We start from the raw sequence: 25,783 nt of genomic DNA on the forward strand, positions 1-25,783 counted from the left end.
ATACACTGCATGCATTAGCACATTAAACCCAGACCTACTGGTTTTGCCAATATTTATTTACCGTTGGAAATTCCGCACATTTCCCTTCATTCTACTTTTTTGTATGTAATTATTTTTATTTAGTGGTTTACACATTCTACGATTACATTATTGATCTGAAATGAATTTGAACTGTATTAATTTTAGGTACTCCCCTCTTCCCAAGGAAAACCCTTGTGTTCAGTAAGGCAGATGCATTTGGTGACAGAGGGAGACCTATCAGGTTAATCTAATTCTGACTTCGGTTCTAGATGTGATGCAGAGTTTCAGAATCAGCCTGAGTCTAATACTAGCGTAACTGAAAAACTGAGAACATCATACAATTGTTTTTTCAGGCACCTGTGTGCTCTATGACAAAGTCAAACTCTGCTGATAGATAACATCATTAAGAAAGCAGTGAAAAACCAGGAATTTAATGTCAATTGCAGAAACTGTCATTTAACATTTTACACATCGGAAAAAAACACACATGAGAATACAGTAATTTTAAGATGTACATCTCGAGGAAATGCTGCATCGTCAACCAATATTTAAGAACGCATCCAGTCAGAAAAGCACTTTTATGCAAAACACACAGTCCGGACATTCCACATCAAAGAACCATCAAATAGAATTATCATACATTTTATTACAACCGCAAATACATCTTGACCCTTACCTCTATCTCTCCTCCCACTCTATCAAAGAGCTCAGCCTCTTTCCCTTTGGCTGAGCCTTTACTCTATTTCCAGTATTTTGGTAAATGCTTTAGAGCGGCTATGCTGACTGATAGCGTAAGTTCAAACTGTCCACCCTCTATGTTACCAAGAATAACACAGATTTCAATTAATACGTTTATTAAGTCGAATACTCATTACTATTATACCAGCTGTCACAATGTTTTTCGTCTTCGAACGTGCACTTCAATGTTCAACATTGATGCGGTTTCGGTTTTAGTTTCAGTGACAAAATTTCAAAGCTAAAATTCTGAAGTTAAAAAAATATATAGCAATACGTATGTTTGTGACCACGGTCCTTGGAAAAAGCGGAATGCTTTAAAACGCCTTAAAGTGTTGATTTCTAAAAATAGATTAAGATTCGACATAGTTTGTGCTACATTGCAGTTGTGGTTAAAATATATCCAATTGTGATTGTTTAAAATATGAGCATGAAGAATCAGCAAATGGTATATAAATCTCTTTATTGGATTGTGAAATAGTCGATACAAATTAAAATGTATACAGAGGGCAGAAAAATGGAGCAGCAAAAGTTGTCTGTAACTTGATCTGGTTCGGGGGAACGGGGGAGAGCTATAAATTATCTGCTGGGACGCGCTCCTTTCTTCTACAATTCGACAGAATACCGAAGAATGACGAATGTCCAATAAGCCACAAGCATCAGGTGTATTTAAAAAGAGTTGATAGAAGGGATCAGCTTCATACGCATGATTTCTTCTGGGACAGATTGATTTTATCTCCAAGACTGAGAGCCATTCCCTGCGAGCAAAACAAGAAAAGGAGCACATTAGAGACCTCAATAAAGCCAATCAACGCCACAAAACATTTTGACTGCAGCAATGCTCTCTTTGAAAGTAAGTGGGTAAGCAGTGCGCAAGCAAACACACTTAATTTGGGTCGCAGAAAAAAAGAAACCGATGCCAATATGTTTAACAAATAAACCACCTTTCAAATAAAAACAAGTATGTTTTATTAAAGCTTTTACATTTGCTGATCCCTTTATAGAGTAGTAGTCAAGAGCTTTTTTGAAGATGGTTGACTTGAGCAGCAGGGGGAGAACGACCTGTGCAATGGGAAAACAGTTGAAAGGAGCACAGAATAAAGAAAGATTTCAAGGGTTCTTAGGGAAGGGCTGTTTCAACAGTTTCTTGTAGGAAGAGCTAGAGCTGGCCTCCCAGCTGTGCAATGGGAGGGGCTGCATTCTGATCCTGTCTGCGTGGAAAAGAACATTTCAGAATGGACGAATTTTAACATGTTGGTATATTAATCTCTTGGACAACCTCTCCTAGAGAGTGGAGTAGGCGTGGGCATATTAGGGTGGGTGTCATGTTAGCCTACTATAAAAGGGGACTAAGGAACACCTCCACCAGAAAGGTACGGGGGTCTGAGTGCTGTGCCCTGGAACCATGTGTGCCTGTTCCCAAGACACCTTTGGGGGAGCTGATTCATTATGCAAAAGCTATAATAACCACACCTTTCTCTTCTACAGAAGCTGGATTGCAGTCAACAGATGGTATGCACATGAAGATTACGGAAAAGAGGTTTCAAAAGCTCTGGAATGATTTAATAATGGTTATGCTCATTTTTTCTCACCTAATATGTTCTACCAGAACTAACGTTTTGTGTCACTTCTTTTTGGCTGTGCTGTGTGCAGCCTCCTTTTATTGCTGGGGTGGTTTTGTTCGTCAAACTTACACTTAGACTCTGGCTGATTATTTTTTTTCTTTAGGTCTATGGCAAAGGTTTATTTTTGCTTTCTGGTTATGCTGATGATCTGTCTTATGTTGCCAAAGTACATCATTTAAAATAAAATCTATATCTATACTAATATAATAAAGAGAGAGCCCAAACCTTTGAGGCGGGTAATCTCAGGAACCACAGCACCAATCACAACACCCAATACAGCGTTGGAAAGGGCAGTTGCAGCAGAAGGACATAGGCTATGCAGAGAGCCCACCATATACATTTAAAAGGTAAAAGAACCGTGCCAGCAAAGTAGTCCCTTGTGGGCGTGTCTGTGGGCGTGTGCTGGGGCGTGACAAACGCAGGGGCGTGTGGTACGTTCCGCCCTTCATTCCATGTCTCATATCGTGTGCTGTGGGCGTGTGCTGGGGGCGCGAGCGTGTGCGGGGCGCGGGATTACAGGAAAAAAAGCGAGCGTTGTGCCCAATATTTCATTGTTTTTTCCTCCCAGGTTCTGTACATTCCAGCTCCGGGTGTCCACCCTGCTCCCTTTAAATACCCTTGCACCCCATAATCATAACCCACCCGTACTCCTTAAAATACCCCAACACCCTTAAACACTAACCCATCTTAACCCTATAAATATACCCTGTACCCCAAAACCCAAACCTATCCCTAAACCCTAAAAATACCCCTGTACCCCAAAACCCAAACCTACCCCTGAACCCTAAAAATACCCCTATACCCCAAAACCCAAACCTAGCCCTGAACCCTAAAAATACCCCTATACCCCAAACCCCAAACCTAGCCCTGAACCCTAAAAATACCCCTATACCCCAAACCTAGCCCTGAACCCTAAAAATACCCCTGTACCCCAAAACCCATACCTATCCCTAAACCCTAAAACTACCCCTGTACCCCAAAACTATATCTGAACCCTTAAAATACCCAAACACCCCAAAACATATACCTCAGTACCCCAAAACATATACCCCTATACCCATACTTACCTTTTCCAAACATTAAAAAAAAAATTATTTTACCATTCATGCATTTACAACGAATTTCGTTGTAAATGTATGTGTGGTAAAAGCATATAAAATGTAATGCCATGCGTTAGAATGGCATTGGGGAGTCATGGTACTTTGGTAATGAAAGTATGCGGAGTGATGGTATGCGGAAAGAAAGTTGCGGAATAATGGGTGTATACCCTCCCCCAAAAAGTACATTGGTGGCACGGCGGCCCACATCTCCAGCAACATACTCATATTTTTTCAAAACCGATTTGAAAAATGCACAGGTCTCTCTCATTGATGGCCAGCACCGACATACACTTTTAGACACACCTCCCGCCACAAGTTCTCGAATTGCGAACTTTAGAGCTGGGGAGCTACGTTCGAATCTCTGCATCAGCTCAACATCCTGCAATTCCAGGCAAATCGCTTTGCCTCCCCGTGCCTACCACAAATTAATGTGTTCTTCTGTAATGTAAATTGTGCTCATACCATGTTGTCGAGTTCGCGCTATATAATATTGCAAGGAAAAATAACGTAGGGAAACTTGAGTTAACACACTACTGAACGTGAACTCAAGTGCATCAGCAGTGCACTGTGAATCGAAGCGTATCACAGGCCTGTCACAGATAAGAAATTCTATCAAAATGAAATCCTACAAAACAATATACTACTGGCCGGCAGCAATTCATACCCGGACAACGTCGGGACGGGCTGCAAGTAGAAATATAAAATAGGAGTCACTCAAGCCTGTTGTAAGCGTCTAACCAGAAATACTTTTATCCTCCCAGTGGCCTGAAACAGGATCGCAACTTATTTTAATATGTTCTGAGCTCCGTGTTGATCCAGAAATGCCACAATTACCTAAAGTACTGGTTTACAAACACATACTTTATGGCATATATGCGTAGCCTGCCTGTGATACAAAGTGTATCTAATGAGCTTCCTAGCTTTTGGTTCTTCTTTCCTTAATCTTTGTTTAGGGCAGGATTATCTTTAGACAATAGGATCAACGTAGTCCATACCAAACATTTTTTAGCCCGAGATTCCCCAAAAGAAGGGTGGATCCGCATGGATTTGCCATGGTAAAGGAACTTCTTTAACAGCCTCCCTTTCAAAATAAAGTCCGACAGGGATAGCCTCTCCGAGAGGACCCAACTCTTCTTCCAAATGTCCTTACTAGAGGTACTGTCCCTCAGCACACTTTCCTCTAGGATTCAGACTGTTGCTTGTCATTTCTCTGGGGGTTCCGACTTCAACAGCTTCCTCAATTCACACTTATACAACTTATGATCAGGATGAAGACAATACATTTATTTCTCAGGCGTGTCTATGATTGCTACTTTCGGTGGGTACCTTAAAAAAAAAGCCTAAGGTGTGTCGACCTCATGTTCATCTAAGAAAAATGTTTACAAATAACCATTGTTGTATAAACAATGTAAAAAATAGCAGTTAAGGACTAATAAAACCTGATGTCCCAGAAAAACTGTGGCCAAAAAAACAATCAAAAAGAAACAAAATTCAGCTTAATTAAAACACATAATATACCCATCACGTGACCTGATATTTGGGTATATGTGGGAGAATAATTTAGATATTTAATGATCACAGACTTTGCCATTACTCATGTTGATACTCTTTTATGCTGAGGATAGATGAGCAATTTGTTGGAGCAGGGAATACAAGATACAGGACGAATCAAGAATAAGAGGCAGGAAAATACTTTAGGTGAAATAATTCTTGCGTCAAAGTACCACTTTATTTTCCTCACAGTTTTCTTTGGCACACTCGTATGTGGTTTCTCTGTTTTTTTTCTACCAGTCACTTAAGATACAAAATATTAATTCTCAACTATTGTCTCAGATCAATACAGTACCTCATGTAAAATATAGATATTTTGAAGACACTACTCTAAAAGTGTGTTATGCAGCCAAAATAGATGTACATTACCTGACTCTTTGCACGAATTCTTATGTGCCCCGTAACAGGTGCATCTGGTCCAAGATGAATGGGCTTTTCAATGCTAACATTTGCAAGCGCATCCTCTCCAAATATGGAACGAGCATAGAGATTGGCAGCCATAAAACCACAGTAACCAGAAAGTGCCTACAAAGAAATCAATACATTTGTGAAAAACTCCCAATAAAATACTTCTTCAAAGTAACCAACCGTTAAGATTTTACATACAGCACACGTGCATGTCTACTACAGCTACACACATTGTTCGAGGTTCTTTTCCCTTAGACAAATAAGAGCAGCTGGTTATTCTTCTTAATTATTCAGACTATCTAGTTTCGTTTCAGTCAGTGGGTTCTATCGAGGGGGTAAACTAGTCTTTATGATGCTAGACGTGCTCCACGTTACCAAGAAATATCAGTCTATGAAAATGTGTATGGTTTTACAGCTTCACCTAGGCTACCTTTTCCAACTCCACCTTGGACCGCTGACTTTCTAACCAATATGTGAAACTAATGGTTCTTCCTTTATCACTCCATCTGCATGCCTTTACAATACTCCTAATTCCCTAATCATTGCTGGTTTACTATTCGCTTGGCTATTTTTCTCTTACCTATTAGCTTATACACTTACGTCAACTTCTTTATTTTTCTTTTTTGACACTCTGTGTAAGTTGGGCAACTAAGTAACTTATTACTTAGTAAATGCAAATCCAACATATGGTTTTTACTATCATACAGCTTTGAAAAAGTCGCCTTAGTGACGAAACAAGTGTTTGCTATTGTCTTTCACCGAAAACTGCTGTACTATTTGGACTTGGAAACACCATCAATGCGTTCAGTCCTAGTATAAATAATTTTACGTCTTTCAGGAAAAATTGAAATGGAATTTACATGAGGTCAATGAGATTATTAAACAATTGAACATGAAGGACTTTCTTCTGTATTTGTGCAGCCTGTGAAAAAGTAACAAAGTTCTTCTAGCAAACCAAATAAATATATGTCACTAAACAGCATCAATCGACTGGAGTGCCGGGTATATTTCCTTAAGTATGTTGTAGCCCGAGGGCATTGTTCGTTGTGTACTCACACTCAAGGTAGTGGGGTGTGTCATTACCCTAAGTGTCAACACGATTTATTACAGTTAATTTTTACTTGTGTAGTGGTACTACCTGCCCACCAAATATGTTCGTATTACGAGGTGCAACTTTTTCTTCCACCACTTTTTCTTTGTTTGATGGAACAAGGTGCCTGAAACTGGAGTAAGTATGTCTACATATGGTACGTATAGTGCAAACATAGATAAAAGGCAATTGAGCGCTGTATAGGGTCATATACAAGCATGAAATCAAAAAGAGATAGGAGAGGTAGCTGAGTTGGGAGTATTAATTCACTGTTCTACATTGTGGTGTTCTTTAAAGAGTCCTGCCTTGCAGTGTTTTTTAAAGAATTCGTTTTCAGCTCTTTTCTGAATTGGAGCCATGTTGGACCAGTCCTCATGAATATGGGGATGTTCAAGCTTCTATGTACATAGATGTAAAAAGGCTTGTTGCTTTCTTTTATAAACTTAGTCTGCAGTCTGATTGAGCCATTGCTGCATGTGTCCTAAGTACCTCCAGAGATTTTGAACTTATCTGCAAGATAAGCAGGTGTGCTGATTATGCAGACTTTGTAAATGATGCAGCTAACATTGAAGATGGATGGTGCAGGCAAGCAAGGGGAACCAACAGAGTTGCATCAAGATAGAGGTGATGCAATCATATCTCTTCAGGCCCTGGATGTGGACGTATTCAGCCAGGTACAGATGGTTTGGCTCATTGATTTGGTTCATGGGTTAATTCCTCAGCTTTCTTTCTCATTTTTGTCCTTTTGCTTTTTCTTTATTTTGTCTTGTCGAAGTGAATTTTACATGGTGTACTTTGTTATGCTATTTTCTACAGCCTTTCTTTTTTTCACGACACTACACATGGGTGGTCATCTTTTCTTTGTACTTTCTTTTGAAGCACACATGAGGATTTAGCTTCACCCCGAAACGTACATCCAAGCATGTATTTTTGTGTATTGGTGTAATCGTACCTACCCGTTGTCTTCTAAACAGGATATACCAGTGACTATGTATTTGTGATATCCATATTTGTTTTCACAGGTTGCCCCGACGAAGGGACACCATTGTCCCGAAATGCATCGGGCGGTTTCCAAAACCTATTGATTCTTGCACTGTAATATAATGTATCTGTTGATGCTGATTATGATGCAATGATTGCATGATTTTGTTTTCTTTATGCTACATCACTAATCTAATGAACATTGTTTAAGCTTTGGTAATACAATGCAGTATAATTTTGCATGTATAAATAGAACTTAATGTTTTTCATGAATGAAATAAATGCTTGATTTTGCATTACTATTAGATTACTCTAGAATAGGCCATTAGGTCGGGTTGGACCATATTGCACAGTGCCCAGTGTTTACTGCTGTGTTGGCCAGTATATTTGTTTTCCTTAACCCATACGCTTGTTAGACAGCAAGCGGCACACCGTAGCACCATTATGTTTATATTGTTTAATTAGGTAATACTCCGCTAATACGTTAGCGGAGTATTACGGTGTGCGCTTCCACCCCCCATACTTGCATCATCACCTTTCATTAATGAAAGCACGCAAATTGGTTAAAGGCGGGCGCATGTCCCACCTCTTTTTTAATGTTCACTCCCACGGCGTTTTGCTCTCGGGAGTGAGCAGCGGCGCGCAGGGTGGTAGCTGCATTCCTCGTGGGTCAGGTTACGCACAACGCGCCGTGCTTTAGCTTTTGCTTGTATTATGGGTGAGTTTGGGCTCCGCGCTGTCTCCAAGGCTATGATTCCTGTTTAGAGTGAGTTTGCCAGTAAACAGGAAGTCCAGTGTGCCAATTATTGTTGGAGCTGCTTGAGGGATTCTTCAAGGTCTCTCCTGGCGCTGTACTTAAGTCTGAATTCATACCATGTCACTGCAGTGCTGCCAATAAATGATCTATTGCGGAAACATTTTATAGTGGCGCGCGGGGAGCAGAGCACGGGCTCTAAATAGGCCACACACAGAGTGGTGCCAGGCTATGATTTTCGACAAAAGGTAACATTTACCTTCCATCAGGCGCCCAGTTTCATGGTTTTTTTAAATGGGTATGGTAGGACGCCGCGTTGCCTTACACAATGCCGGTTTTCATGGTTTTTTTTTATGGGTGTTGTCGGACACCGCGTTGCCTTGCACAGCGCCCGTTTTCATGTTTTTTTAATTTTAAATATCTGCTTTCTAATCCCTCACCTCCTGTTGTCTTGTTAAATTTCTTCCCCCCCCCTTCCTATTGTCTATGCCGTCTATACTCTTGCCCCCCCCCTCGTTGTCTCCTACCCCCCCTCCCGTAGTCCGTGCCATCTATACTCCCCCAACTCCCGTATACTTCTGAAAGTACAAGAAAAGGGTCCAGGCACCTTGCACTTACCTTATTCCCCTATAAGTTACCCTTTTTAACTTAAAATGTGGTACACTGGTAGACTCAATCACCACTAAGTTCAAGGGTAATTTTATTTTGCTTGGAGTTTCATTTTAAGGCACGGGCTTACCATTGTGATTTGAGCAAATCACCATACTCTGGATATCACCCACACACAGGGATGCTTATGAGTCCAGCACGCTCGGCTCTAAGCAGCCGATTTTATCACTTCTCACTCACCAAGCACTCTTGCTGCCTCTGCTAAAATTGTGTGTGACAGATTAAGCAGCAGATGTGACAAAACACTTAAAAGGTCCCAAAGGCGAGACCTATTCGCTATGCCAATGCAGGTTTGTAAGAGTGCACTGCTACAAGGCAGTCTGAGTTTTGGCAATGTATTCTTCGAGGTCGAGGTCAAGGATAAATCTAAGTGGGTTGGCATTTGATACACACAGTGACCAATTGTACAATGCTCCTTGCAACCCTCCTTCTTCCCTCACTTCCAGAGTGCTTCAGGTGGAGGTAAAAACGAGACATAGAACATTTCTCAAAAAACTAAAAAAGCTAGTAAGGCAGGATTTGCAGTAAAATGAAACATAGCCAAGTGGCCCAAAATTCAGATGGCTTATTCCCAAGAAACATTCCTGTGTTAGTTAGATGCTCTGTGAAAGGACACACTCCGACCACCCTGTGCCCAACAACATCATCATGGTTGACATCCTGGTCAACAGAATGGTGAAGGATAAAATAATTCAACTGGTGAAATAAAAATCTATTTGTCTACCTTCCGTAACCAACTCTTGCAACATGGGAAGGGTTGGTTTGGATGTGGGATATCAAGAAACTATCCCCCTACACTCACTCCTAACGCACCTCCAACAACCAAAAGCAGTCTGGTAGATGGGGGAGGACGAAGGCTAAAACATAAAATCTTGGCAGAGATGTATTGCTGGTATGCTACATAGTGAAGGAGTGTAGTAGGAAGGGAGTAAAAAGGTTGAATTCTCAGCTGGACATAAACAAATGGCCACTGGGAAGGATCGAGGCAGTATCTTTGGATTGGATTTATTCTTTGTACACTTTCCTGGCATTTTTCACTACCATGCTATGCCATTGAATTAAGTTGTGTGGTTTCAAGCAGTTAATGTGATTGCAGTCATGACAGGAAAGCCATTCCGAATTTCTGTCACATTGGCCAAAGTGGCAACTTGCAGAATTCAGAGATAAGTGTGGCTGCTCTTACCAGCAGAAGGTACACGGACAGCAGCTTTCTAGCAAAACCTGGAAAACCGAGAGACCTTTACGTGCCTCTTATTTACAAACCACTCCTCACAATATTTAAGTCAGCTGGCCACCACCTAACATTGGTGTTTTTGTCTCTATTTTACCCTTGTGCTCCTAGATCATTGTCTAGAGTTAACAGCCTCTCTGAGCTCGTACTGCATTTGGTGCACATTTCTTTCCTTTAGCATTATGAAAGTTATTATGCTAGACATTTCCTCCACCTCATTGAGAAATCCTATATATACACTTAAAGGCCATAATCTGATGAGAACATTAGATTTATATAATTTACAGTCGATGATAATCACAAAGCAAATAACTTTAAAAAAAGAATTGTGTGTTAAAACATTTAAAAATACACAATGAATGATACTGATTCCACACCAAGAAATAACATGGTGCTCAAGAAGATTAACTAAAGATTACTGCACAGTAGAGCAGACACAATAGAAATCGTTATAAACAAATATTTATGTATTATGCCATTACTCTTCCTAATGTTTTGAGAAAATACATTGACTTAGTCTACATTGAAAATATTATGTATTCCAGCATAATATATCAGTAAGAAAACATGCTAATCACAAGTATGGAGTAACAAAAAAATGCAAGCAATTTATACATTAATAACATTGATCCTAAAAGCCCATAAAATAATCAACCTTGCTTTTTACTTGGTGAAAACACCGAGGTTTACAAATGTACAAACCTCAAAAGAAAAAAACCGCCTAGTTAATATAAATTTCATTAATGACTTCTACCACAGCCATACATATATATACCAGCCTTTACCAAAAAGTCCAACAATTAGTAACTGTGCTGCCCAAGAAAATATTGAGTATTATCATAAAGTAAAAGATAGGTCCAACATTTTTTAATTAAACATACTCATACAACATGCATGTCAAGACATTAAAACTTAGGAACATTTTTTTCCCCAATAACTGATAACTTGGGCCCTATTTGACAAATCTGCATTACATTTGGCAGACACTGAACACATTCAGCTAAGGTTCAGCATGCAAAATTTGTCATAAACTGGATGTTGGGCAAGTCACAGAGGAAACGGGGAAGGGATTTTTACGTTTGTACAGAAATTCGGCATGTAAATTTTTGTTCACTGCTACACGAAACACTACTGGATAGATATATACCAAATTTGGCAAGAATGAGATCAGAAAAGACACTTCTTGTGATTTAGTTTAAGTCTGTTAAATGGTGTTTGGGGTAAAGAATGAAAAATACAAAGTTCATATCTAGGGGAGTACTTATAGGAATCTCAGCACTATTTAGAACACAAACCAGACTTCCCAACTCAGAGGGAAAGCAGATTATAGTAGTTTGATACACAAACAAAAAAGTCATCTGACTAGCGCAGCAACAAATGCAATTTCTCAAACCAGGCATTATCATAAGGATTTCCAAACCGCAAATTCGAATTCACAACTTATGCTGTACAAAAATTTTGGGTGGGACACCTTAAACATAGCTGCAATATATATATATATATATTTTTTATAGCCAGAAAAATCTTTATTAAAAAAAGTTTAGGGATGTTCTGGGTAAGACCACAAACTGTTACTTTTTCCAAAACACACACACACGTTTTAAATCACTTTCCTAAAAAGCACGTCATCTGCATCTTACCTTTTCTGGAGTAAGACATTTCATGTTGGTTGACTTCAGTATATGTTGCAAGTATTCGTTCAGATCAATAATGTTTGTGTTGACTGTTACCTTTTGGAAAAAGTAGGAGATTTCTATATGAGTGAACATTTTACATGATCATATCCCACCTCCTCCTATCCAAAACGAAAGATGTAAAAATGTACTTGATGCTGATACTCAAACCAGTTTTTATATAAGACATTTCTGATGTAACCTCTACAATGTTTTTCTAAGAAGGTGACTTAATAAACAAATGTCATAACAAAAGATCCACTTCAAACCATCACTTTTTGATCTGTATAATTCTTTGCAGGGTGTTTCAACCATTTCCTTAATTATTTCTAAACTGCTTAAATCTTAAGATAATTTAATGGTATTTCTCTTCAGTAATGACACTTGTTTCATCTTGCTAGGGAAGGGTGGTGTGACTGTGGCATGTGGGTTCAAAATAGTTTGATCCCGGTTTGAAGGTTGGATAGTCATAAATACACAGTTTATTAGAAAACACAACCGAAAGCACTGTGACAGCAGACATCTTGTTCCTTTTTTTTTTTTTAAACAACGTTAGTATCAGCAACAACTTTGCAGTTTCTGAAAAGAACTGAATGGAACAAGGAATCAAGCACATTTTGGAAACTGTGTGTAAAGAGCTTTCCTAAATATTTAATGATGAACTTACCCATAACAACAACAAAACCTCCATAGCGACCTCTATCCCTGAAACTAAACATTACTTTCAGTTTCCAGGAACTTCTGGCAATGAATGACCAGAAGTGGGAAAGTCTTTCAAACATTTACACTTTATGCAATTTGGACATTCCTGCATCACGGGCAAGCAATACGTATCTCTGTCAACCGGAGTACTTTTAAGTGGGTTATGTTCAAAAAGTGGTGTTTACACAAGACAATTTCAGTGCTTTAGCTGACTTTTTAAATACATTAGTTTACAACTGTAAAACTATAAATGGGTCTTTTTGAACCGTATTATATACATTTTAGGGCAAAACAATTGGTGTACATCAAGCAAAATGAGAGGCAAATCTCACTTTTTTGGGTTAGAAATCGATCCAAACAAAGCAATCGGCCTGACAATTCAAATATATATTGTTGAAAAGTATTTATAACAAATATAGTCCACAGTTACACATTTTTATTTCTTTTTTTGCAGGTGTTTTATTAAATGTAGAGTAAAAATTAAGATACCTATTTTTTGTAGAATTTACAACAGCTTGTGTTCTATAGACTCACTTTAGAAACAGAGATTAACAAAAACTAAAATCAAAGTATGCTTTGCTTATGACCATCAAAAAGTAACCACATAAGTAGGCTCTGATAAGCCAATGTAACTGGAAGAAGTTATATTCTTCACAGCTTGCGTTACTATAGATGAAACATTTCAAAAAGCCAAACAATCTAAATGGAATAATTAATTTATACTTGCGCCCAACTTCGAAACAGTAATTTGTTTTGACTGGTCTTGGCTAACAACTTACACAAAAAACCCAAGTATACTATTCTGAAAGGTGAATCAGAGAAAAACTGACTCAGAGAGAAACTATCTCAAGCTGTCAGCAGGTTCCTTTGTAAGCATGAGCTTTGAAGAACAATTGGCCACACTCACCCGAAGGTGACATGCTACATCACTGGGCTTTGCTCTTTGCCGGGCCGGCACTGCACTGCGCGGCGGCCATCACGAGAGGGGACCTTACCTGAGATTAGTTTCTTCAAAAATGCCTGATGAGCACAGCTGGACAGAGGTTGACTTATCCAGAAGTTGAGAAGATTGGCAGAAGTGTGAAGCTAAAATCAACTGTGGACCATATGTATCATTGTATTTAATGTGATGTCACCGGACAATGTTGATATTAAAACAAAAGTGACAGAGCGATTGATAAATAATGGTTCCTTTCTCTCTTTGCAATAGAATGTTGGCCACCTACAGACCTGCTAGCGTGCTAGGGTCTACAATTTAAGGTCAACATGTTTCATGTCTTATGTAGTGGAGGAGCGATCTGTTGGCATTCTGTTAAGTCCAAATGTCAAATAAATGGGACTTAATCTTGTCCGCAGAGTGAGGACCTTAATGTTATTTCAAAACCCCGCAGTGTATAAGTGATAAGGTACCCACTGAAATTTTACAGCCTCTGGGGAGCACTGGCTAACCGAGTGCTCCATGTGAGGTAACCCTCCTCAAAGTCAGGGTAAAATGACCTTTAAGACATCGAGGACGCCACATCAGAGCATGACTTGATGGATCAGACGTGCTTGCAATTTGCACCTACACCCGTCTTCGCTTACTTACACACTCAAATGCATTGTAATTTAAAATAGATATCTAAAATGTTAAGAGCTTTTGTTATCTTTGTGAAAGTGTAATCCTTCACTGTGCCAAAGTACACGTCTTGCAGGGACGAGAGATGGGATAATTGTAATAATAATGACAGAGGAAAAAAACGTACAAAACAAAATTGTACATCTGCTGCTGCTTGAAATAAAACCTTGACTATTTGCTTGAAAATGCATTAGTATTGGAAATTGTAACATGCCACCAATGGAGTGAATATGAAATTAAATGATGAGAAACAGGTTTATGGAAATTATCAGTAACTGGGTTAATTTGCTGTTTTACCAAATGGTATATTTTAGGACAATATCAGATGTTGAGCAAGTTCTCACTTAACTAAGAGCCAGTTTATCATGAGTCAGCTAAGGCGAAGATTTCATGAAGGCACTGTGACAACAAAAGTGCTACCAATGCTAGCCTGTTGAGATTCATTTTAGGTTTTTGCTACAACTTTAACACCTAAAAGGTAGGATTATTCAGCCTTTTAATACTTATCTACAAACTTACAAGTGACTGTGAAGTCTGGTGCCACCCTTGTTAATCACCCTTAAGTATCAAATGAAAAGTGATGGTCATCAAAACTCTACTTTAAGTGCCTGCATCTAAAGATCTACCTGATGCACAGTTCATGTTATATTTATATGTGAACTATACATACATAAATATGGCTCTAGGTCTTGCAGGGGGAGTGAGGCATAAGATCATTCTGATGATGCACCATTTGTTAGGCAATTCAGGAGCTTTAAATAAAAACACATACTTTGTTTTCCCATTCAAATTCAGCCCACATCTGGCGGAATTCAGTATCTGTGCAAGAAGCAGGCTGGATATAGTCCATGATGTCAATATGGATATCACTGAGAACAACACAATTTCTGTCACTTGCAGCTCCAGACACATCATAAACTGTAAAGAAATCATACAAAATAAATTTAGATTCAAGAACGTATAAAAATATAGAACAATATTTTATGCTCGAGTCTCGTTTAAAAGTATGGCCTCAAAATAATTAGTCTAACATTTAAAAAAATGTTGTCAGCATTTATACCTTTGCAATGCTTACTGCTGTTCTTTAGGAATATAAGGAAATTAAAAGGTTGCATTTTGATCCTCTCCTTTAGTAATAGTGTAGTACATTTCTAAATTCATCCTAACAAAAGACATAATTGAGAGCTGCACCCTTTAAGCAGCCTTTCGAATATCAGTGAGGGTATTCTATAATCAGGCTTACATTTTGAGACAACCAATGAGGGCAGATAAAGAAGTAACTTACCTTTGATAATGTTCTTCCTGGTGGATACTCTAACTACCGATTCCTCGCCTTGAAAAAAATCCAGGCATAAGACAGAAGCTATTACTTGAAAATCTCTGAATACAGAGTGTCCCAAAGGTGCACCACATGGCTGCACGGCAATCTCACACTGTTCCGGGAGTGGCACAACAGCACCGATTGTAGGTGCCAACCCTGGGTCCTGATATTAGTTTCTGGATTGTTCTATTTCCATGCTCTATGATGCAGATTGCCTGAGACATATTTCAGGAGACCGAAATCCCGCAAGTCTAATTTGGGATCTTTTAAGAACAAACCGGTATGCACTACACTAAAAGGGAGGGCAGTGAGAAATATGTGGTTAGAAAGAGGATCCACAAGGACAAGCATTACCAAAGGTAGGCAAGTAGTTATTTTCTTGGATTCAGCTAACCATGTACTCCTTAGCTTTAGAACTGACACCCAACTGGTGAAGGGCCCACAGGACATAGCAAGAAAACAAATGGCACTCTTTATGGCTATCAAGGCAGCAGTGCGTTGTGAACATGTGCACTAATGCCCATGCTGCAACCTGGCAGATGTCCAACACAGGAACACCCCTCGCTAATGTCATTCTGCCAGTCTTGGCTCCGATGGAATGAGCCCATAGCAAGCCAGTCAGTAAAATGTAAATTGATACTTGTATAGCGCACTACTCACCCGCAAGGGTCTCAAGGCGCTTGTACGAATACCGCTGTGGAACCCATCCTGGCTTTCCCTGTGAGGCGTCCACTCCTGGGCACCCCCAAGGTTGAGGCCAGGCATCCTTAGCGTTGTGGGGGCCGTTGTGGAGATTAAGCAAGCTATTGCCCAGAGTTGCAGAGTGGGACTCCATGATTGGAATAGGCACTGAGGCGAGAATTATCAGGTCCGTGGAATTTTGAGCCCAAGACCCGCCGAAGCGGGCAATTGAACCCTGGTCCCGGGCTAGACCTCTGCATCAGGGTTTGCCGCTCTAACCATTGAGCCACACTCAGTCAGTCACGGAGTTCCCTCTTGGCTATATCAGAACACATTTTTATACACAGAAAGATCCATATCGGCAGAATCCTCTTCTGCACTGCCTTATTAGCAGCAGTTAAACTGCGGAAGAGCTGACCATGGATATGATACTCGGTTGTATATTAAAAATAATAAGCTAAAAGCTATCTCGGAGTATAGCCAATGAAATCTCCCCCTGACCCCCCCCCCTTTCGAGGGATTAGTTAGAGAAAAACCCCATAGTGTTGATTGTCCTATGTGAAAGGGCAGTACTACTTTAGGCAGAAAAGTGGCACAAGCCTTCAGCACCAGTTTGTTTGCAAAGGTCCCACTGACTGAGGCATTAGGAAATTTATTTTTAAAGGAAATGCATCATAACATGAAATCTGAAAAGAGAAGGCTTATGCTTCATATTGAAAAATAAAACCTGAACAGTCAACATTTAACTTTTAATTGAGCCCACTGTAAAGCCCTGTTTTGCCGAAAACAAAACAAACATCAAAAACGGTTTCCTGTATAAAATCTGAAATATAGACCCTACACTTCTCAAATATTAATGTTCAAAACCCATGCATTAAGTACAGGATTATACGTCATGAGGTTTCGCTGAAGGGGTAGCAGAAAGGAATAGCAAAATCTTAGGGTCTAGAGCTCTGGTTATCACATTCTTGTGACCCGAAGAAAATGAATTGGGTCTGTTCTGTCCTGGCTTTCACCAGAACTCAAGACAGGAGAAGTAATGGCGAGAATACAAAAGGAAACCAGTGTTCCGCTGAAGATAGAATTTGTCTTCCAGGGAAACTCTGTGAGCACTCCAGACTCCAGCATGCAGTAATCATGATAGTTTGCATTCTAGGCTGTGCTGAAAAGATCCAACCAGGTCATTCCCCACTGAGTGGAGAGGATTTCAATCACCTCTACCAGATAAGGCATTACCGAAGGTATTTAATCTATTAATCTGCTAGAGATTAGTTAAATATTCCTTACCTTAAAAAAGATACTCAAGCAATACCTCTCCGGAGAGCAGGGCTGTAAACAGATTACACCGAGAAGACCTGAGGACAAAATGGGCAAAGTGCCCATCACACGAGGCCCGACTGTCCTGGAAGCAGTGTTTGGTAAAAATGTGCAGAGGTGCCCACGCAACAGGCTGACAGATGTCCAGAAGAGGGACCTTGCAGGCTATAGCAGTAGTCGCAGCCTTAGCTCTGGTGGAATGAACCCGCAAATTATCAAGGGGGGGTATTTTTGGCACATGCGTAGCAGATCTTAATGCAAAGCACAATTAATATGGAGGTGGTCCTTTTCTGGACAGCTTTTCCTTTCTTTGCTCTGGCGATCCCAACAAAGAGTTCATCTTCCACCTTGATGTCGAATAAGTCGCTCCTCTTTAGAAGGGTGACGCAGAGCAAAGAAGGTTGTCAAAGTGATGCAATGGGGCAACGTGGAAAGGAATCACCACCGTTGCTAGAAAAGATGCACGAGTACGAAGAACCAGTTTATCTGTGAAGAAGTTGGCGTATCGTGGATGCACAGAAAAGTGCCCGACATTCGCTAAGCTTCCTGGTGATTTAATGGCCACTAAAAAGACTGTTTTGATGATCAAGAGGTGTAGCGAGAAACTGCATGGGCTATAAGGAAGCAAATCAGAACCAAGTTACAGTCACACTGGGGCATAAAGAAGGATTTTGGAGGAAACAAATGTTGAAGTACTTTTAGGAAACTGGTTACTACTGGTGACTTGGCCAGGAAGGTCTGATCCAGCAACTGTAAAAATGACAAAATGGGCAAAAGATGCCCTTTTATTGTTCCCAAAGCAAAGGCTTATTAGGCTAAAGACAGAACAAACAACAAAACTTCAGCCAAAGATTCAGTGAGGGGATCAACATTTTTGTTGAAGCACCAATTCATAATCTTGCCTCAACGGCAGGCGTATAATATCTTAGTTAAGGGATAGCTGGCAGCCAGAATGGCATCACATACTTCCAAGGATGGTCTAACACCGTCTGCTCCTGCTGCAGCTCAATCTCCATGCACGAAGGCAGAGTGTGTGCAGGTTGGGGTGCAAAATTCTGCACTTTTGCTGTGACAAAAGATCCTCCAAAGAGGAAGCCTTACCAGAGGACCGACCCATGTTCGGAATACCATTGTCTCCATGCCCAATCCTGAGCCACAACGATGACTTGGGCCCAGTCGTTATATATCTTCTTGAGAACTCTGGGCAGAAGTGGTATTAGTGGAAAGGTGTACAGAAAGCCTGAAGTCCACTTGAGACAAAATGCGTCTCCAAGCAGGTCTCTCCTTAGAAACTCAAGAATGCAGAAGGGCAGTCGCGAATGGAAGTGGCACCCAAGGTTCTCCCCAGTCGTGGAAGACATCTTCACAACTTCTGGTTGGAGAAGCCATTTGTGATCCATAAGGCAATGACAGCTGAGCTCATCCACTCTGGCATTCGGAGAGCCTGCCATATGTTGTACTACCAGGAAGATGCCCTGGTGTGACAAACCATATAAAACTGCCCAGAGCCTCTTGGCACAGTCCACAAACCCACACGCTCTGCTGGTTGTAGCACCACATGGGGGTGTTGTCCGTGAACAAGCTTCCAAGCCAAGCATATCATTCTACACTCCAAGAGGTTTAAGTGGAGATGACACTCCACCAGACACCAGCGTCCTCTGATCTTCATCCCTCCCAGATGGCTGCCCCAGTCCAGAAGGGACGCATCTGTCACCACTGTGAGCTCTGTGTGAGGAAGGGAGAGGGGTCTGCCATGGACCAAATTGCAGTTCATAAGCCACCACTGCAGGTCTTTTTTAGTTCACTCCAATATGTGGACCAGGTCGGAGAGATTCCCCTGTTGCTTCGCCCACTGCAGAGCGAATAGCATCTGTTACTACCCATGCCAAAACCATGGGTGGCTTAACAACGCAGTCAGTACCACAACTGTGTTGTTACTACAAGTTCCATTACAACGCAAATCATTGCAATCCACTTGTTTTAGGGAAGTGCTAGACTGTGGAATAGTTTACATTACTATTTCAACTTCAGTCTGTGTATCAGTAGGGAAGGTGTTAGACCTAAAATCCCACACCAGTCCAACACCGCATTCCCTATAGTAAGTCATCGTAATGACTTGTGTTGTAATAGAACTCATGGTAATGTTGAAGTTGTGGTACTGACTGCATTGTAAAGGCACTACGATGTAATGCCTGTGTTGTAAGGAATATGCTACTTACCAGTATGCATCTGTTCTTGGCATGTAGGGCTGCTGACATTCATATCTTGAACAAATGAGTAGTGTATTGCAGAGATCTGCAAATACATCCCCTGTGTAGGCACTCCAATGGGTGATCAAATTAATTGATTCATCAAAAAGTAGAACGTTTAATGCTTTTATTCAGCAAGTATGTTCAGTTCGATATTATTGGCATATCAAATGACAGTTTGTAATCCATGCTGGTAGATCTATGAACTTTAATCTCCTATGCATTTCGGGCTGGGAAGCCCTTGGTCACGGAGCGCTGTAGAGGAAGGGAGGGAGGGTTGGGTCAGTCGGTGTTCAGCGGATCATGGTTGACTATATCTACATGTGCGCTAAGTGGCAAAGTGCAACAACTAATGGAAACGAGTGGGCTAGCCAGCGTTCAAGTGACTACGTGAGGGTAGAGGGTAGTGCGATGGAAGTTAACGCATGTGTTTTTCTTAATGCGCGCTGCGCGGTAACATGCTAGGTCAGGTGGCGCTATGAGCGGAGGACACTTACTTCATAGAAACTGGTGGCAAGGCGTGCCGTCCATATCATAATCGGAAGGTCTGCAAGTGATGCGGGCGGGTGAATACAAGTTAAAAACACTCGGTGATGTGACGTGAAGAAGTTAAACATAAACGAAGGACTAAAGTTGGGTTTGTGCAGTGGCGGCCATCTTAGAGTGTAGGGGAATAATATACTGGTCATTCTAACGGGGGAGGGAGCAAAGAGTCAATGTCAGGAAACAGTTGTAGTGTTACATGGATGGACAGTGAAATCATAAACAATACATTATATCAACATTACAGGTAACAGCTGAACTCAATACGGTCGTTAAGGCCATGTGGCTTCAAAGTCTGTAGCAGGTAAATCCATTCAAGTTCTCTTTTTAACAAGAGTTTGTGATTGTCAATTACTTCTCGTTTGGTAAGGGTTTCAAGCACTATAAACTTCAGTTGAGCGATAGAGTGTCGGGCCTCAGCAAAGTGCATGGCAATGTTGGATTTCTCTACTTTCAGCCTGATGTTAGATTTATGCTCGTTGAGGCGAGTTTTAATTTTGCGCTCAGTTTTACCGATGTACAACTTTCCACAGGGACATTTCAGAGCATAAATTAGATTCATCGAGTCGCAGGTGGCATCAACTTGAAGTTTGATGTTGTGACCTTTCATTGGGTGCTGGATGCTGCTGCCTTTGATAACACTATTGCAGTGATTGCAATTAAAGCAAGGTATGGTACCACGGTGTTGTATGTGGGTTTCAGTAGGATTAGACAGAATCTCTTTGAAATTTCTGCTTCTCGTATGTGCAAAGATTGGTGGTTTTTCAAAAATGCCCCTAAAATCGGGTTCACTTTGTAAGATGGGCCAGTGTTTCCGTATGATCTTCTTGTATGTGGGGCTGACTGTGGAGTATTTAGAGACTAACACCATACGTTGTTCTTGCTCTCTATTGGATTTCAAAAGGCTATCTTCTCTGGTGATGAGATCAACTCTGAATTGGGCTTCATTTAGAGTATGTTCAGGATATCCTCTAGCACGAAACCGTTCACGCATTTCATTAATGCGCATGATGTATGTCTGTTCATCAGAAACGATGCGTTTGACACGCATTTGCGAATATGGCAGGTGTTGCTTCAAGGACCCTTGGTGGAAGCTAGAAAAATGCAGGGTGTTATTGCGGTCTGTATTTTTCCTGTGTAGATCGGTGATGAATCCCTCTGGTGTGATCCTAATGTTGACATCGAGGAAGGAGATCTCTGTATCACTTATGTGCCATGTTAGTTTTATTCTTGGGTCCTTTATGTTGATTTCTGTTAACAAATCATTAAGGGACTCTTTGGTGTTAGACCACATGAAGAACAGATCATCTATGTATCTGACGTACATTTTGGCATAGTCTTTGAACTTAGAATTGGTATATATGTACTGTTTTTCAAAGTTCTCCATGTATACGTTCGCATACGTGGGGGCAGCGCAGTTTCCCATCGCCATTCCAGATAGCTGTAAGAACCATTGATTGTCTAGCTTGAAGTAACTGTGATAGAGGATGAATATCATCAGTTCCATGAGGAAAGCCTGCATGGATGTCTTTATCTCACTGTTGAGCAAAATTTGTTCGATGGCTTCGATACCCCCGAGGTGAGGTATCGATGTATAGAGTGAACTCACATCTGCTGTGCAGAGGATCAGTGGTTGCGTGTTGTTAACTTGGATAGATGATAGTTTCACAAGAAATTCGGTAGTATCTTTGATGTAACTAGCTGTGTTGACAATGAGAGGTTGTAGATACTTTTCAAGTAATTTGCCTGTGGTCTCATGTATGGATCCTTTTGTTGACAATTGGTCTACAAGGTGGGTCTGCTAAATTCTTGTGTATTTTAGGACACATATGGATCGTAGGACTTCTTGGATGTTCTGTTATCAGATAACTTTTGGTTCGGTCTTCAATTGTACCAGCCTCGTGGGCTCGATTGATGATTTCTTCAAGGAGATTCTGGAACTCGGTAGTAGGATTATTGTCAAGTGCCTGATAGGTCTCTGTGTTTTGTATGTGTTCCCATAGTTTTTGTGTATACATACTCGAGTTCATGATTACTAATGCACCTCCCTTGTCGGCCTTAGTACATTTTATCTTTGGATTATTGGCCAATGCCTTAAGTGTGTCACGATCCTTGTTGGTGAGGTTGAACGCTCTCCTGGGTGCTTTGTAATTTATCGTCTGTAGGTCATTGCGTACCAGTGTCTCAAATAGGTCGATACATTTATGACTACACGGGGCTTGATAAGTACTAGGAGGTCTTAGACCTTTGAGTTCGTCCTCTCTTATGCTAGTTGTGGTAGTGGTTGCCGGTAATACATTGTCGAAGAAATGTCTTAGTCTTAATTTTCTTGTGAACTTAAAGGTACTGACCTCTAGTTCAAGCAAATTAGTCACAGTGGTTGGAATGAACGATGTGCCTCGTTCAAGAAGGTTCATTTCAAGGTTAGAGATTTGAGTGTCAGAGATGTTAATCACTAGACTGTCTTTTTTGGTTTCAGGTCCTTTTTGGCTACCATGCTCCTGGTGTTGGGTGGGCTCTTTTCTTTTTCTTTTGGCCTGGCTCCGCCTGAGTCTTCGAGTTCGGTGGTGTCCACCTCTAAAAAATGACTCGCTGATGTTTGTTCTTGACTGGTGGTTAAAGTGCTGGCTCTTTCAGAGCTGGGTACTGGTCTTGGGCCAGTGGTGGGTTTTCTTGAAGTGCGGCTAGTGGTGTCGGAGTCAGAGGACGATGTATCAGTTTGGGCATTAAAGGGTTTGTTACGTCACCGTTGGGCGTACACGTCAGCCCAGGAATAAACCTCATCAAGCTTGTAGTCAAGCGTGTCCCGTCGGAACTTTCTAATTTTGCGTTCATTGATGTCTTTTTGATGTTTGTCAAGAATGCTTTTGATGTCTTCTAAGGTTGACGATAATTCCTCGGGCGTGAGAAGTTTTTTCATTTCATTGTCAATTTCTTTCATCTCAGTTTCCAACTCTTTCAGAATACCAGCTAGTTCCTCCACTATCAGAAGTATCAAGTCCAAGCTACATTTATTCAATATTCCATTCCATTTCTATAGGAAGGGTTTCGAATTTTTGCAAAGAGACGGCTTCAATGCTATGCGCAATCCACGTGGGATTCTGAGTGCCCGGTGGTATCGGAGTAGTGTGCTCGCGTGGAGCTTTTGGTTGATGTGACGCTTGGATAAGTATAGCAACTGTTTGATGCATTGCTCCTTGTTGCGACTGGTGGAAGTAGGGGTGATATCTTCCTCAATCAGCGAGTATATTCGTTGTGTTTCAGTTTCATCATACGCTAATGTATGAGCTCTTGCTTCCGTACTTTTACTGATTTCCTCAAATTGCATTGTGTTTCAAGTGCGTGCAAAACCACCTCGGGGCGGAAAACGTTGAATTCAGAAGGAGGCGTGGGTGGTGCACTGCGTAAACTGGGTGAATGGTGTTATCCTTTAACAAACGTGTTAAAGAATAACACCATTCACCCAGTTTACGCAGTGCACCACCCACGCCTCCTTCGACATTCATATCTTGTGCATAGATCGCCGCCTAGTGTGGGGTCTGGATGATTGCACCTTGTTGTCCTGGAAGAGTCTTCGAAGTATCACAAGATAGGTGACTCCTCCCTTGGACTACAGTGCGCATGGACATCTTCTCCATCCTCAGATTGTTTTTCGCCATTGTGGCAGAGATGGAGTATAGTAAAGTAAGAGATGGCCATGCAAAACAGAATCCAGCAACTGCAACAGGCACTGGGGAGGAGGGTGGGCGATATGAATGTCAGCAGCCCTACATGCCAAGAACAGATGCATACTGGTAAGTAGCATATTCCGTTTGAGGCATGTGGGCTGCTGAATTCATATCTTGTGCATAGACTGTATAGCAGTATCTCCTCTAGCGGTGGTCACCTGTACCAGCTACAGCAGTCTGAAAAAGAGTTTTAAGGACAGCCTGGCCTACAGCAGCTTGCTGCTTTGACTGCACGTCTACACAATAGTGTTTAGTGAAAGTGTGTATGGTAGACCATGTAGCTGCCCTACATATGTCTTCAAGGGGAATATTCCCTAGGAAAGCCATGGATGCCCCCATTTTACGCGTAGAGTGTGCTCTTGGGGGAACTGTTAGAGCGCGTTTAGCTTTTTGATAGCATATTTGAATGCATTTAACTATCCATCTGGCTATTCCTGATTTTGAGATGGGATTACCTTTATGTTGTGGTGAAAAAGCAACAAACAGTTGCTTTGTTTTCCTAAATGATTTTGTCCTGTCAACATAATATAGTAGAGCTCTCCTTAAGTCCAGTGTGTGCAGGGCTCTTTCAGCTACTGACTGTGGGTTTTGGCAGTTCTATTGACTGATTAATATGGAAAGTGGATATGACTTTTGGCATAAACTTAGGGTTGGTCCTAAGTACTACCTTATTTGCATGTATTTGCATGAAGGGTTCCTGAATTGTTAGCGCCTGAAGCTCACTCACTAGCCTGAGGGAGGTAATGACAATCAAGAATGCCACCTTCCATGTTAGAAATTGCAATTCACATGAGTGGAGTGGTTCGAAAGGAGGTCCCATAAGTCTGGTAAGTACCAAATGTAAGTTCCAGACTGGTGAAGGTGCGTGCTTTGGAGGGATTATCCTTTTAAGACTGTCCATAAAAGCCTTGATTGGTGGTACCCTAAACAGGGAAAGGTGTTGCCTGTTCTGGAGATATGCTGCTATAGCAGCAAGATGTAGCCTTATAGAAGAGTATGCTAGATTGCATCTTTGAGGATGCAAGAGGTAACAGATAATGTTTTGGATGGAAGCATCTAATGGATTGATTTGATTATTGTTGCAATAAATTACAAATCTTTTCCATTTAGCTGCATAGCATGCTCTAGTAGTTGGCCGTCTTTCCTCCTTGATGATGTTCACGCAATCAGGAGGTAAGTTAAGGTATCCGAACTCTAAGACCTCAGGAGCCGGATCACTAGGTTCATCTAATTGGGATCTGGGTGCCGGATTTCTCCATGGTTCTGAGTTAAAAGATGGGGCGAGAGGCGCAGCCTTTGGTGGGGAACTACTGAAAGTTCCAGGAACGTTGTGTACCATGGCTGTCTTGCCCATGTGGGAGCAACCAGGATCATTGTGAGTGACTGCTGACGTAGTTTGCCTGCCACCAGCGGAATCAGAGGAGCTGGTGGAAAAGCGTACGCAAATCTGCTTGACCAGTTCATTCATATCGCATTGCCCTGTGACAACAGATGTGGGAACCTGGCGGCAAAGTACTGGCATTTTGAGTTTTCGTTTGTGGCAAACAGATCTATCTTTGGATGCCCCCATTTTTGGAAGAATGGTTGGAGAACTTGAGGGTGAATCTCCAATACGTGTAGTTGTTGGCTGTGTCTGCTTAACAGATCCGCTACTTGATTGTCTTTCCCTGGCAGGTGTTCTACTAGGAGAAAAATATTTCTTGGAATTGTCCATCTCCATATGCTCTGTGCTAAGCGGGACAGCTGTGGAGAGTGTGTCCCTCCTGGTTTCTGGATGTAGTACATG

The 25,783-nt window shown here is 41.2% G+C and overlaps 1 protein-coding gene across 1 annotated transcript in view; it reads right to left on the reverse strand.

The window, feature by feature from the left end:
* Positions 1-1,202: 1,202 nt before the first annotated feature.
* Positions 1,203-25,783, reverse strand: part of LOC147663583 (coatomer subunit beta-like) — a gene marked incomplete at its 5' end in the record, with an annotated part of 75,674 nt that continues 51,093 nt past the window's right edge. The window contains 4 exons of the mRNA XM_086950345.1: positions 1,203-1,514; positions 5,402-5,557; positions 11,806-11,895; positions 14,931-15,076. Coding sequence (XP_086806471.1) covers positions 1,455-1,514; positions 5,402-5,557; positions 11,806-11,895; positions 14,931-15,076 — 452 coding nt within the window. The remainder of the gene's footprint in view (positions 1,515-5,401; positions 5,558-11,805; positions 11,896-14,930; positions 15,077-25,783) is intronic.

Source organism: Lissotriton vulgaris, unplaced genomic scaffold (genome assembly GCF_964263255.1).
Source record: "Lissotriton vulgaris unplaced genomic scaffold, aLisVul1.2 SCAFFOLD_497, whole genome shotgun sequence".
NCBI classification, from domain to species: domain Eukaryota; kingdom Metazoa; phylum Chordata; class Amphibia; order Caudata; family Salamandridae; genus Lissotriton; species Lissotriton vulgaris.